Source organism: Schistocerca serialis, chromosome 1 (genome assembly GCF_023864345.2).
Source record: "Schistocerca serialis cubense isolate TAMUIC-IGC-003099 chromosome 1, iqSchSeri2.2, whole genome shotgun sequence".
In the NCBI taxonomy this organism is placed as follows: domain Eukaryota; kingdom Metazoa; phylum Arthropoda; class Insecta; order Orthoptera; family Acrididae; genus Schistocerca; species Schistocerca serialis.
Genome location: NC_064638.1, coordinates 397028062 through 397043811, shown reverse-complemented (window position 1 = coordinate 397043811; position 15750 = coordinate 397028062). Strand labels below are relative to the sequence as shown.

The window sequence follows — 15750 nt, the reverse complement described above, 5'->3', positions numbered from 1 at the left end:
CGGTAAAAAATAGGGAACTAGCTTGTATATCTATGATTATGATTGACAGAGAGAGTATTTTGGTATCAGAGTATACATTGTAAAGGGGAGGAAAAAATGCAATTTTCCTACGATACTTCATTCTAGACCCACAAATCTAATCACTCATCTGTGTTGCCTCATCAGGAAAGAGGGAAAGACGAAAGGATGTGGGTTTTAGGGGAGAGGGTAAGGAGTCATTCCAATCCCGGGAGCGGAAAGACTTACCTTAGGGGGAAAAACTTTGGCCATTGGACAGATGGAGGTCAACGTCAAGGAAAGTGGCGTGGGATTTGGAGTAGGACCAGTTGAATCTGATGGAACCAAAGGAGTTGAGGTTGGAGAGGAAATTCTGGAGTTGTTCTTCACTGTGAGTCCAGATCATGAAGATGTCATCAATAAATCTGTACCAAACTTTGGGTTGGCAGGCCTGGGTAACCAAGAAGGCTTCCTCTAGGCGACCCATGAATAGGTTGGCGTACGAGGGGGCCATCCTGGTACCCATGGCTGTTCCCTTTAATTGTTGGTATGTCTGGCCTTCAAAAGTGAAGAAGTTGTGGGTCAGGATCAAGCTGGCTAAGGTAATGAGGAAAGAGGTTTTAGGTAGGGTGGCAGGTGATCGGCGTGAAAGGAAATGCTCCATCGCAGCGAGGCCCTGGACGTGCGGAAACCTCTCTCCCAATCCGAAACCTCTGTCCTATCCAAAGGCCTCACCTTCAGCCCCACTCCCAGATTCAACCAAACAGCCCTCGTCAAAGATTTACTGTCCTACTCTCGTACTCTCTGCTGGAAATATCACTTTGCCACGAAGAAAAATGATCCTAATCGTACTCCTAATGATCCAACTCCCCAGGACACTATCCAAATTGAACCCTGCCTGGAACAGTTCTGTCCTCCGTCGCAGCGAGACCCACCTCCTCTTCCTCAAAATCACCCTCTCCAAACCTTCCAGGAATTTCTGACTTCCAGCCTTGCATCTCAATCCTTCTTAAAAAACCTAAATCGTACTCCCAACATCACCACTGCTGAAGCCCAGGCTATCCGTGATCTGAAGGCTGACCGATCCATCGTCATTCTTCCAGCGGACAAGGGTTCCACGACCGTGGTACTTGATCGTCGGGAGTATGTGGCTGAGGGACTGTGTCAGCTTTCAGACAACACCACATACAAAGTTTGCCAAGGTAATCCCATTCCTGATGTCCAGGCGGAGCTTCAAGGAATCCTCAGAACCTTAGGCTCCCTACAAAACCTTTCACCTGACTCCATCAACCTCCTGACCCCACCGACACCCCGCACCCCTACCTTCTACCTTCTTCCTAAAATTCACAAACCCAATCATCCCGGCCGCCCCATTGTAGCTGGTTACCAAGCCCCCATAGAACTTATCTCTGCCTACGTAGATCAACACCTTCAACCCATTACATGCAGTCTCCCATCCTTCATCAAAGACACCAACCACTTTCTCAAACGCCTGGAATCCTTACCCAATCTGTTACCCCCGGAAACCATCCTTGTAACCATTGATGCCACTTCCTTATACACAATTATTCCGCATGTCCAGGGCCTCGCTGCGATTGAGCATTTCCTTTCACGCCGATCATCTGCCACCCTACCTAAAACCTCTTTCCTCATTACCTTAGCCAGCTTGATCCTGACCCACAACTTCTTCACTTTTGAAGGCCAGACATACCAACAATTAAAGGGAACAGCCATGGGTACCAGGATGGCCCCCTCGTACGCCAACCTATTCATGGGTCGCCTAGAGGAAGCCTTCTTGGTTACCCAGGCCTGCCAACCCAAAGTTTGGTACAGATTTATTGATGACATCTTCATGATCTGGACTCACAGTTAAGAAGAACTCCAGAATTTCCTCTCCAACCTCAACTCCTTTGGTTCCATCAGATTCACCTGGTCCTACTCCAAATCCCACGCCACTTTCCTTGATGTTGTCCTCCATCTGTCCAATGGCCAGCTTCACACGTCCGTCCACATCAAACCCACCAACAAGCAACAGTACCTCCATTATGACAGCTGCCACCCATTCCACATAAAACGGTCCCTTCCCTACAGCCTAGGTCTTCGTGGCAAATGAATCTGCTCCAGTCCGGAATCCCTGAACCATTACACCAACAACCTGACAACAGCTTTCGCATCCCGTAACTACCCTCCCGACCTGGTGCAGAAGCAAATAACCAGAGCCACTTCCTCATCCCCTCAAACCCAGAACCTCCCACAGAAGAACCACAAAAGTGCCCCACTTGTGACAGGATACTTTCCGGGACTGGACCAGACTCTGACTGTGGCTCTCCAGCAGGGATACGACTTCCTCAAATCCTGCCCTGAAATGAGATCCATCCTTCATAAAATCCTCCCCACTCCACCAAGAGTGTCTTTCCGCCGTCCACCTAACCTTTGTAACCTGTTAGTTCATCCCTATGAAATCCCCAAACTACCTTCCCTACCCTCTGGCTCCTATCCTTGTAACCGCCCCCGGTGTAAAACCTGTCCCATGCACCCTCCCACCACCACCTACTCCAGTCCTGTAACCCGGAAGGTGTACACGATCAATGGCAGAGCCACGTGTGAAAGCACCCACGTGATTTACCAACTGACCTGCCTACACTGTGATGCAGTCTTTGTGGAAATGACCAGCAACAAACTGTCCATTCACATGAATGAACACAGGCAGACAGTGTTTGTTGGTAATGAGGATCACCCTGTGGCTAAACATGCCTTGGTGCACGGCCAGCACATCTTGGCACAGTGTTACACCATCCGGGTTATCTGGATACTTCCCACCAACACCAACCTATCCGAACTCCGGAGATGGGAACTTGCTCTTCAATATATCCTCTCTTCCCGTTACCCACCAGGCCTCAATCTCCGCTAATTTCAAGTTGCCGCCACTCATACCTCACCTGTCATTCAACAACATCTTTGCCTCTGCACTTCCGCCTCGACTGACATCTCTGCCCAAACTCTTTGCCTTTGAATATGTCTGTTTGCGTCTGTACATGTGTGGATGGATGTGTGTGTGTGTGTGTGTGTGTGTGTGTGTGTGTGTGTGTGTGTGTGTGTGTGTGTGTGTGTGTGTGCGAGTGTATACCCGTCCTTTTTTCCCCCTAAGGTAAGTCTTTCCACTCCTGGGATTGGAATGACTCCTTACCCTCTCCCCTAAAACCCAAATCCTTTCGTCTTTCCCTCTCCTTCCCTCTTTCCTGATGAAGCAACCGTTTGTTGCGAAAGCTAGAATTTTGTGTGTATGTTTGTGTTTGTTTGTGTGTCTATCGACGTGCCAGCGCTTTCGTTTGGTAAGTCACATCATCTTTGTGTGTGTGTGTGTATATATATATATATATATCAGAAGTATGACATACTTCCCATTAACACCTGTATACTGCCTTTCTTAAATACAAAGAGCTGCACTTTGATATTAAAATAATTTTGCAAGAATAAAAATGTATTTTATGCCAACAGTGATGAGCTGACTCTGGAAGGAATAAAACAGTTCTTTGTTGCTGTAGAAAGAGAAGAATGGAAGTTTGATACTTTGTGTGACCTTTATGATACTTTAACTATAACACAAGCTGTTATATTTTGCAACACAAAAAGGAAGGTAATGAAATTTTTTAATATATTTATTCACTTTCATTGAATGTAATGTTGCAAATCTGAATACCAGTGGTTCAGTAGTAAGATGCCACATAATTTTTCATTTTGTCTTTATCATATAAGGTTTATTATTAATGATTTAGGAGTAAAGGAAAAAACTCACTGAGTATTGGAAGTGTTGAGTTTGTTGACATATCAAAGGGCTCGCATGAAAGAATGAAATTTCGCCAACTGTTAGATGAATTCTTTTCAAGCTACAATAAGTGTCCCCCCCTACACAAGCGATCAGACAGACAGAGAGGGAGGGAGGGGGAGAGAGAGAGAGAGAGAGAGAGAGAGAGAGAGAGAGAGAGAGAGAGAGAAGGGAACCACTTGGTGATATAAATAAGGGTCAGTCACATTCACACTGCACTCTCAAACTGTGGACATGGGAAACGTTGGTGGCTGCACTAGAGTTAATTACGTGCATCATAGAAAGAGCCCTGACCCTCAGTGTGGACAGAAGATGTTGATCTAATACTGCTGTCTGATACATTGTCCAAGATTCCCATTTTGGAAATTAAGATGTGAACCACGCACTTGCAGCTTTGAATACTTTCAGTTGTCGAATGATTTCCTGTGTGTTTATTACAGGCTTAACAGAAGATACTGTTGACTTCACTATGTAGCCGCAGATCTTGAAATGCCTGTACGTGATCTTTGTGTTAAGAAGCATAGTTATAACTTTCCAGTTTACGTGGTGCCCATGCTCACTCTAAGCTGTGACCTCTAACTGATGCTTTGGCCAGAGTTTTTATAGTACCAAAATTATGATGGTAGGAGTATTTGAGTTACCTTTTCCATATCACTGAGCCAAGCGATTTAGGTAAAGTAGTTTCAGAGAATCTGCCACAGAAATCTTGAAATGTTAAAATTGGCTTTTATGGGTGATGCAATGGGGTAAACTTAAGTGGGTAAACGGTTCTCCCATTTCAAAAGTCGTGAAATGTTGATTGATGACAAATCCCACTCAGGTTTTCCTACTCTATGAAAATATTGGAAAAAATCGTATAATCATCCTGCAAGATTGACGAAGAAGAAGTTGAGCTGGCTGGGGTGAACCTGTGGTTCAATTCAGTGTATTTTGATGGAAGGTTTGGGGATGAAAAAGATGACTGCCAAATAGGTGCCTCAACTGCTGACTGGTGAATAAAAACAACGTCACAGGAATGTGTGGTATACTTTGAAAGATGAGTTCCGAAATGATAGACTTTTTTCCATGGTCATCACAGGTGAGAAATCATAGTGTCATTATTACTACCCTCAAATGAAGCCAGTGGGAGACATGCAAGTTTGCCTTGCCCAAAAAAAGCTCATCAAGTGAAGTAAAGTGTCAGAACAATGCCAATCACTTTTTTCGTTGTGAAAGGAGTCATCAGTTCAGTGTTTGTTCCACAGGATCAGACAGTTGACTAGGCTTTGTACCTGGACATGTTAAAATATATGGTAATTGTTATATATATATATATATATATATATATATATATATATATATATATATATATATATATATATATATATATATATATATATATATATATATATATATATATATATATATATATATATAAAAAATCACACAACAATTACCAGTGGAAGAGGCCTGATTTGTGGCAGTTGGACAACCTGTTTTACCACAACAATAATGCCCCGGCTCACACAGTGCAGTGTGTGCATGTGCGCGCCATTTTTTACTAAAAATGGAACATCCCTGTGCTTCAGTCACCCAAATTTACCCCTTAGAAAAAGAATGGAAGCACTAGCGGGCATTGCAGAAGAGGAATTAAAAAAGAAAAACGGAAGTTTCTAACAGTGTAATGAAAGGTTAAACGTGTTTTACTGCTAGTGGAGAGCACTTTGATGGAGGTTAAAGATTGTTGTTTAAAAACTAGATAATTAAATTTTAAAAAAGTAAATTCGGTTTCTTGTAATCGGGTATGTTTGTGGAATACCCTCATACAATACTTATTTTTGTTTTGTAATTTGGCTAATTAAGATATTTTTTAATTTTTTATTTTTTTAATTTTTTTTTAATAGGTAGACTGGTTAACAGAAAAAATGCGAGAGGCAAATTTTACTGTTAGCTCAATGCATGGAGACATGCCCCAAAAGGAGCGTGATGCTATTATGAAGGAATTCCGATCAGGGCAGAGGTAAGGGTCTTTGCATTTGCTTTTGTGTAGTAACAGAGCATGTATGTACATGTGTGTGAATGCCTAACTTTGATTGATTTAATTCAATGGAAAACATTTCCTTGTTTTCAGTCGTGTTCTTATTACAACAGATGTGTGGGCTAGAGGTATTGATGTTCAGCAAGTATCTCTTGTAATAAATTATGATTTGCCGAACAACAGAGAACTGTACATCCACAGGTAGGCAGTAAAATTGTTTATTTTTCCAGTTCTATCACTTCTCTACCTCTGTCTGAATCATGTGTTTGTGTCAGTAATAGTTAGAGAACCTTTTATTTTTTCATGGCCTCAAAACCAACAAAAACATTTTTCATCTGAACAACCTATTTGCAGGATTGGTCGTTCTGGCCGATTTGGGAGAAAAGGTGTTGCCATCAATTTTGTCAAAACTGATGATATAAGAATTTTGAGAGACATTGAACAATATTATTCAACTCAGATTGACGAAATGCCTATGAATGGTAAGTATCTAATATGTAGTTTGGAGAAGGTCCATTGTGGTTCTTATGGGTTCTTGTACAAAATGAACAGCATTATTTCATTAAGCTTCTGTATAATGCATCTAAGTTTGTGACTTTCTACTGTAGACTTTTTAACATTTGTTACACTAATGAAGGAATTGGTTTATTTGATATTGCTTATATGTAACTGAAATTAAGTTTTCTTTGTATGTAATGTACTCTAATTTTTATTACAGTTGCTGATTTGATATGAACAGTCTGGAGCCTAAGATGCATTTCTGCATTGATGAGAACTGGTGACCACTTGTTTTATCTGGCAGAGGAAGATTTTTTTGTTTTGTATCAGATGTTTTAGTTCATATTCATTATTCTCAGTGTTATGCATTTATGTTATATCTTATCAGTTAAGTAAATAGTATTTCTTTATAATTTATTAGAGAGAGAGAGAGAGAGAGAGAGAGAGAGAGAGAGAGAGAGGATTAATGGTTTCTGCTTGGAACTGAGGTAGATAAATATTTTCACATTAACTGGTTGATTGATATACTTGATGTAAATACTTGTAATTTAAAAACTTCACCTTAGCTTTATACACCTAAAAATATGCTGCAAATTACAGTTTGATGCCTGTCCTGTTCTTGTTGGTTTGCCTTCTGGTTGTCATGTAGTTATTTTACATTTATTTCTTACTGCAGTGGTGGGTGATTACCCAGAAAGGGTGGTTTTTTTATATTAAAAAAAGAGAGAGAGAGAGAAAGGATTACACACTCTAACCAGGCAGCAGTTACAATGACTGGCTTTTACACCCTTCTGCCCCTAACATACGTTTAGCAGTGCTTGTTGCACTCATGGTTTGTCACAGTACTGCAGATTTATGCTCCCCTTTTCCCTCTCTTCCTCTTTATGTATCTTAAAAGCATATCTGGAGTACTTTAATTTTTAGTTATTTATGTCAAATTATTGTGAGAAAGATATCCGCATAACATTAATATTGTATCTTCTAAGTTTCTTTTTCATATTCTTGTACAAGACAATCCACAAGATTTTTAGAAATGTAAATATATGTCCTAAAAAGAGCATTTGTGTTCACTGAGTAACAGCAGTCATGATGTGATGGAGGTCAGTCAGTGGCATTTCACAGCAGAATGTTGTGTTGTTATAATTTTTTGTATGTAAGTAAACAAAGTTTTGGTCAATTTCATTTCATACAAAAAAAAAGTTGCAAGCACATGTGAAACATTTGATTTTTCCAGTTTTAAATTGTTACTAGTAGGGGGGAGCAGCTAAATAGGTGTCTCATAAAATTTATGTACAAGGAACAGTTTTGCTCTCACTTGTTTGTTTAATATTTGTTATTCTCCTACTGTCCTACAAAGACAATCTACAATCACGGAATATACAAACACAAAAATAGACACCAAAGAGCATGTGAAGTAGAATTGATAGAATAATGCTATAGGCTGGCACATCGTTTCCACAAATTTTCCATATGCCTTTTTATATGCTTACCTATTTTAACACATATGTGACTGAAAATGATAACTGTTAGGTATCTTTTAGCCAGTAGAACAGGATTCATGCAACATTTAGTCCTATCAGCAATGGTGAAGGAGCAGATTTGCAATGGGTATTTTACTCTGAATCCTTCTTCAAACATATAAGAATCCCTCCTTGGTATAGTAGTTTGGCTCCTAACACAAAGGATCCACATTCCATTAGTGGTATCCACATAGTACTTTTTGTGCGCTGGGATTCACTCTAGAGATCAGAAATGAGCTCTGTATACTCACTTTAAATTTGCCAGCAGGTACTTCGATGTCATCTTCAAACTCACCACCTCTGTACACTCGGAGATTTGACTCCCGAGTCTCCGCTGCTACTCATTTAACCGAAAACTCTTCAAATAAGCCTGTAGTCAGGTACATGCAGACTACATCAGTGTAGAAAGGAGAAAGAGTGAAATAGTTTGCAAGTATAACCGTGGACTTGCAGCATTGTGGCTACATATGCAATCCCTGGGCATTACAGTTATTATAATTCAGTACAATGAATTATCGGTTGGCAGTGAATATTGTTGTGTATATACAGGGTGTCTGTTCTAAGAGTCATCGGGCACATTTTCTCTGGTGTTTTAGCACGTATTTACACTTTTGTTTTTGAAATGCATAGCTGGTGTCAGCCCAAACAAATACTGCTCATCACGTCTTTCATGCGATGCCCGATGTTGACAGAGAGCATCTGTTTGTTTCTCATTACAAACAAAATTATATTTAAAGCAGAAACTTGTGTGGCCATTCAAAAGAGTGGCCCCAAATTAGGCTAATGCTTTTATTTGTTTTATCCATATGTATTAACAGGGATAGTAAAACACGAAGAATAACCAGTACCTCAGCAGCTGTAGTGTAACGCTTCTGGTCGGAAGTGTTATGTAGAATAATTTGCCTTTTCAGTAAATCAGTTCAAACCTGCTTAGATTTCAGTTACCAACTTATCAGCCACAGCCGAACTTTTGAAATATTTCCTTGTTACACTTGTAGCTCAGTGTCATCAGGAAGAGACTAGATTTGAAAATGAACTGCATTCCCTTGTTTGTGTAAAATTGCTAATTTTTACAGTAATCATTCAAGGATGTTATATATCACTGAAATGCAAACCAAACGTGTTTATGTCAGACTTTCATGAACCATAATGCAAAATTCTGGCACTAATTCTCTCAAATTATACATGCATAGCATATGAACTGCCCTTAATTATTATTATTATTATTATTATTATTGTATTTTCCACTGTGAGAGTAAGTACACAGTGAAATTAAATTTCAACTTGGAGCACATTTATTCCATTGTAGGACATAAGACAATATGCATTATTTGACTGACAGATGGACTAACTACACGATTACATTTCCATTAGAGTCATACAGATTTTTAACTACAGTTGTATCAGTTAATATTTAATGGAAACCAGACACTGGCCATTGCTTCAGGCGTGGCACTGGGCAGATGCAACACCTCTGTCCACTTAAACGAAGATTTGACCATTGGCACATTGCATTGCTCTTGATCATGACATGAAAAAAAAAAAAGAAATATTTGTGTAATAAATAACTCCAATAAGAGAAGAAACTGGGTGTACACTCTTAAATTGGCAGGCTTAAACATGCCTTAATTGTAATTTCTTCAGCTTTTCTCCTGTATTCAAAAGTTTCAAATAGTATGATAGACAAAAATAATTAAAATAACATGTACAAAGACTCCAAATGAAAAAAGAATGAGGGGAAGGAAAAAATGAAAGCAGATTAAGTCAATACAGTGAAGGATGAGAAATGAAAAAAATACATTTAAACTAATTACTTGAATTAATGATCAGTCATTTCACGTTACCTGACGGGATTTGAACCCACAACCATTTGCACGTAAGGAGGGCATCTTATCCACTGCACTAATCCACCCTTTGCATGATACTAATACCTTTAACGCTCTAGAGGATCATGTGAAATTCCAAAACATTTTTTCATTTATTTCTCACAAACAAGGGCCTTCTCTGATGAATGGCTGTAGAGTGTGATAGCTGGCACTGTAACCTACAGCATCGTATAGATAGTTCCAAAAAATCTCCTGGGAACCTCCCGTGTAAGTCAAGATGAGGACCACCCCAGCACACTCAAGAGAGAATGAGTCAGCGACAAGGAAGCAATCGCAGACCCATCTTTCTTGGACTCGTCAAACTACAGAACAGCAGTGGGAAGGAAGAAAGCCAGTACAGCACAGAAGTGAAACTGTCGCCTTGATTTATAATGTAAGCAGCCCTTAACATTAGACTTCCACTTGTTCTGTTTCTTATCTGTGGTTCTCTCAGTCTTGTACTGTGATATGAGATCTTGAATGTATAAGCTCAAGCAGTGGCATTGATGCCATTTTGGTGGGTTGCAAGTCAAAGCTGTGCTGCTTGAATCTTTCTGTGCACCACAAAATGTATTTGCTGAAGCTTGGTGGTTCGGTGGGCAAGCATGTTCAGCAACTGACATTTGAAATAAAGCGAGCTGAAACATTACTATTTTTGCTAAGTCACTTTACCTTTGCTACAGATGGTAATGATTAGACGAAAGCATAGTAGGAATTTACTTTTCTGCTTAAAGTTTAATATAAAGGAAATTGATGGTAAGGTGTATTTATTAAAATACAGCATTTGTTCAGTATTAGTAAAATTTATTGAAGTGCCACAATGGCTATGATTTGCTAGTGGCTGTATTGTTTGTTTAGTTCAGGGGTGCATGGTTATATTGAGGCGGCAGTTTTTAGGCATGTCTGTCATGCTTCACTCTACGACGGGGGATCAGAAAGTTTCTTGCCTAACAGAGGAGGACAGAAATTTCATAATACCAATTTATTTTTCAATATCATACCCATGTCGTCGTCGTCCCCTCCCTCTCCCCCATGAACCAAGGACCTTGCCATTGGTGGGGAGGCTTGCATGCCTCAATGATACAGATAGCCGTACTGTAGGTATCTGTTGAGAGGCCAGACAAACGTGTGGTTCCTGAAGAGGGGCAGCAGCCTTTTCAGTAACTGCAGGGGCAACAGTCTGGATGATAGTGATCAGGCCATGTAACACTAACCAAAACGGCCTCGCAGTGCTGGTACTGCGAACGGCTGAAAGCAAGGTGAAACTACTTCCGTAATTTTTCCCAAGGGCATGCAGCTTTACTGTATGGTTAAATGATGATGGCGTCCTCTTCGGTAAAATATTCCGGAGGTAAAATAGTCCCCCATTCGGATCTCCAGGCGGGGACTACTCAGGAGAACGTTGTTATCAGGAGAAAGAAAACTGGCGTTCTACGGGTCGGAGTGTGGAATGTCGGATCCCTTAATCGAGCAGGTAGGTTAGAAAATTTAAAAAGGGAAAAGGATAGTTTAAAGGTAGATATAATGGGAATTAGTGAAGTTCTGTGGCAGGAGGAACAAGACTTCTGGTCAGGTGAATACAGGCTTATAAATACAAAATCAAATAGGGGTAATGCAGGAGTAGGTTTAATAATGAATAGGAATGCAGGTAAGCTACTACAAACAGCATAGTGAACGCATTATTGTGGCCAAGGTAGACCCAAAGCCCAAGCCTACTACAGTAGTATAAGTTTATATGCCAACTAGATCTGCAGATGACGAAGAAATGTATGATGAGATAAATGAAATTATTCAGACAGTGAAGGGAGACGAAAATTTAATAGTCATGGGTGACTGGAATTCGATAGTAGGAAAAGGAAGAGAAAGAAACGTAGTAGGTGTATATGGAATGGGGGTAAGGAATGAAAGAGGAAGCTGCCTGGTAGAATTTTGCACAGAGCATAACTTAATCATAGCTAACACTTGGATCAAGAATCATAAAAGAAGGTTGTATACATGGAAGAGGCCTGGAAATACTGGAAGATCTCAGATAGATTATATAATGGTAATACAGAAGTTTAGGAACCAGGTTTTAAATTGTAAGACATTTCCAGGGGCCGATGTGGACTCTGACCACAATCTATTGGTTATGAACTGTAGATTAAAACTAAAGAAACTGCTAAAAGGCGGGAATTTAAGGAGATGGGACCTGGATAAACTGAAAGAACCAGAGGTGGTACAGAGTTTCAGGGAGAGCATAAGGGAACAATTGACAGGAATGGGGGAAAGAAATACATTGGAAGAAGAATGGGTAGCTTTGAGAGATGAAATTGTGAAGGCAGCAGAGGATCAAGTAGGTAAAAAGACGAGGGCTAATAGAAATCCTTGGGTAACAGAAGAGATACTGAATTTAATTGATGAACGGAGAAAATATAAAAATGCAGTAAATGAAGCAGGCAAAAAGGAATACAAACGTATCAAAAATGAGATCGACAGGAAGTGCAAAATGGCAAAGCAGGGATGGTTAGAGGATAAATGTAAGGATGTATAGGCGCATATCGCTATGGGTAAGATAAATACTGAAACTTCCTGGCAGATTAAAACTGTGTGCCCGACCGAGACTCGAACTCGGGACCTTTGCCTTTACGGGCAAGTGCTCTACCAACTGAGCTACCGAAGCACGACTCACGCCCGGTACTCACAGCTTTATTTCTGCCAGTACCTCGTCTCCTACCTTCCAAACTTTACAGAAGCTCTCCTGCGAACCTTGCAGAAGTTTCATATCAGCGCACACTCCGCTGCAGAGTGAAAATCTCATTCTGGAAACATCCCCCAGGCTGTGGCTAAGCCATGTCTCCGCAATATCCTTTCTTTCAGGAGTGCTAGTTCTGCAAGGTTCGCAGGAGAGCTTCTGTAAAGTTTGGAAGGTAGGAGACGAGGTACTGGCAGAAGTAAAGCTGTGAGTACCGGGCGTGAGTCGTGCTTCGGTAGCTCAGTTGGTAGAGCACTTGCCCGCGAAAGGCAAAGGTCCCGAGTTCGAGTCTCGGTCGGGCACACAGTTTTAATCTGCCAGGAAGTTTCATATCAGCGCACACTCCGCTGCAGAGTGAAAATCTCATTCTGGAAAATAAATTCTGCCTACAGGAAAATTAGAGAGACTTTTGGAGAAAAGAGAACCACTTGCCTGAATATCAAGAGCTCAGATGGAAACCCAGTTCTAAGCAAAGAAGGGAAAGCAGAAAGGTGGAAGGAGTATATAGAGGGTCTATACAAGGGCGATGTTCTTGAGGACAATATTAAGGAAATGGAAGAGGATGTAGATGAAGATGAATTGGCAGATACGATACTGCGTGAAGAGTTTCGCAGAGTACTGAAAGACCTAAGTCGAAACAAGGCCCCGGCAGTAGACAACATTCCATTAGGACTACTGGTAGCCTTGGGATAGCCAACCATTTAAAAACTCTACCATCTGGTGAGCAAGATTTATGAGACAGGCGAAATACCCTCAGACTTCAAGAAGAATATAATAATTCCAATCCCAAAGAAAGCAGGGGTTGACAGATGTGAAAATTACCGAACTATCTGTTTAATAAGTCACAGCTGCAAAATACTAACGCGAATTCTGTACAGACGAATAAAAAAACTGGTAGAAGCGGACCTCAGGGAAGATCAGTTCGGATTATGTAGAAATATTGGAACAGTGAGGCAATACTGACACTACAACTTCTCTTAGAGAATAGATTAAGGAAAGGCAAACCTACGTTTCTAGCATTTGTAGACTTAGAGAAAGCTTTTGACAATGTTGACTGGAATACTCTCTTTCAAATTCTGAAGGTGGCAGGGGTAAAATACAGGGAGCAAAAGGCTATTTACAATTTGTACAGAGACCAGATGGCAGTTATAAGAGTCGAGGGGCATGAAAGGGAATCAGTGGTTGGGAAGGAAGTGAGACAGGGTTGTAGCGTCTCCCCGATGTTATTCAATCTGTATATTGAGCAAGCAGTAAAGGAAACAAAAGCAAAATTCGGAATAGGAATTAAAATCCATGGAGAAGAAATTAAAACTCAGGTTCGCCGATGACATTGTATTTCTGTCCGCGACAGCAAAGGACTTGGGAGAGCAGCTGAACAGAATGGACAGTGTCTTGAAAGGAGGATATAAGATGAACATCAACAAAAGCTAAACAAGGATAATGGAATGTAGTCGAATTAAATCAGATGATGCTGAGGGTATTAGATTAGGAAATGAGACACTTAAAGTAGTAAATGTATCTTGCTATTTGGGGAGCAAAATAACTGATGGTCGAAGTAGAGAGGTATAAAATGCAGACTGGCAATGGCAAGGAAAGCGTTTCTGAAGAAGAGAAATTTGTTAACATCAAGTATAGATTTAAGTGTCAGGAAGTCTTTTTTTCTGAAAGTATTTGTATGGAGTGTAGCCATGTATTGAAGTGAAATGTGGACAATAAATAGTTTGGACAAGAAGAGAATAGAAGCTTTCGAAATGTGGTGATACAGAAGAATTCTGAAGATTAGATGGGTAGATCACATAACTAATGAGGAGGTATTGAATAGGATTGGGGAAAAGAGGAGTTTGTGGCACAACTTGACTAGAAGAAGGGATCGGTTGGTAGGACATGTTCTGAGGCATCAAGGGATCACCAATTTGGTATTGGATTGCAGCGTGGAGGGTAAAAATCGTAGAGGGAGACCAAGAGATGAATACACTAAACAGATTCAAAAGGATGTAGGTTGCAGTAGGTACTGGGAGATGACGCAGATTGCACAGGATAGAGTAGCATGGAGAGCTGCATCAAACCAGTCTCTGGGCTGAAGACCACAACAATACCCATGTATACTAATACGCTTGTTGGCACACGCAGACAAGTTCTGCATACCATTCAGATAAAAAGGTCTTTGATTTCGAGTCCAACCAAGCGTTCACTGTATCATCGTCATCTTTTGGGAAAAGAAAAAAGTTTGATGGAGCCAAAACTGGAGAATATGGCGGATGACGTAACAATTTGAAATCTGAGTCACGCAGTTTCCGATGTTGTGTGGGCTTTGTGCCCTGGTGTGTTGTCATGATGCAAAAGAACTCTGCACACCAATTCTTCGCGCCATTTTTGCTTTATCACTTCTCAAAAAGTGCAGGAGGGTGCAATAGTGTGATGCATTGATAGTTACAGCCTTTTGCAAGTAATCCATCATAATTACCCCTTTAACATCCCAGAAGAGCCACACTATCACCTTACTGGCTGATTTCTGCACCCAGAATTTTTTTGGGTCCTGGGATGAAGGATGTTTCCAGTGTTATGACTGTTGTTCTGTCTCAGGATCAAAGTGGTGAACCTATGTTTCATCCTTTGTAACATACCTTGCAAGAAAGCCAACTTCATATGCTTCAGATTGGTGGATGAATTCTTCACAACACTGCATATGCTCCTGTCTCTGATCTGCATTCAAGTCTTTACAGACCCACCAATGTGAAGCTTTCTGCATTCTCAAAATATCCACAGCAATGTCATGAGGATGTCCATGGGAGATTCCAAACGTGGTTTCAATGTGCTGCAACGTTTTTCGATGATCCTGCAAAATCGTATCATGAATTCATCAGTTGCAACTGTGACAGGTCTTCCTCTCCTTGGCACATCTACCACGTTTGAAGTTGGACACCCAGTTTTTAACTGTTGCATAAGATGGAGCACTGTCCTTAAGTGTATTCCACATGTCCTCCGGAATTTCCTTGGGCATCACACCTTTCAAATGAAGATATTCAATCACAGCAAGGTTCTTGATTCTCTTGATATTTGCCATTTTGCTTACACTATGGTATAGAACAAATCCCCACCGCAAAACTAATGGAGCTGGAGCTGTGATATTTGACTTGCATACCCACAAAGGGAGCGGCAGGCTATTTACAATTTGTACAGAAACCTGATGGCAGTTATAAGAGTTGAGGGACATGAAAGGGAAGCTGTGGTTGGCAAGGGAGTAAGACAGGGTTGTAGTCTCTCCCCGATGTTATTCAATCTGTATATTGTCCAAA

General features: G+C 40.7%; 1 protein-coding gene across 1 annotated transcript in view; it reads left to right on the top strand.

The window, feature by feature from the left end:
- LOC126471623 (eukaryotic initiation factor 4A-III) overlaps positions 1–7396 on the top strand; it is a 58422-nt gene extending 51026 nt beyond the window's left edge. The window contains exons 6-10 of the mRNA XM_050099862.1: positions 3496–3634; positions 5707–5822; positions 5934–6041; positions 6195–6322; positions 6559–7396. Coding sequence (XP_049955819.1) covers positions 3496–3634; positions 5707–5822; positions 5934–6041; positions 6195–6322; positions 6559–6575 — 508 coding nt within the window. The 3' untranslated portion in view covers positions 6576–7396. The remainder of the gene's footprint in view (positions 1–3495; positions 3635–5706; positions 5823–5933; positions 6042–6194; positions 6323–6558) is intronic.
- The last annotated feature ends 8354 nt before the right edge of the window (positions 7397–15750 follow it).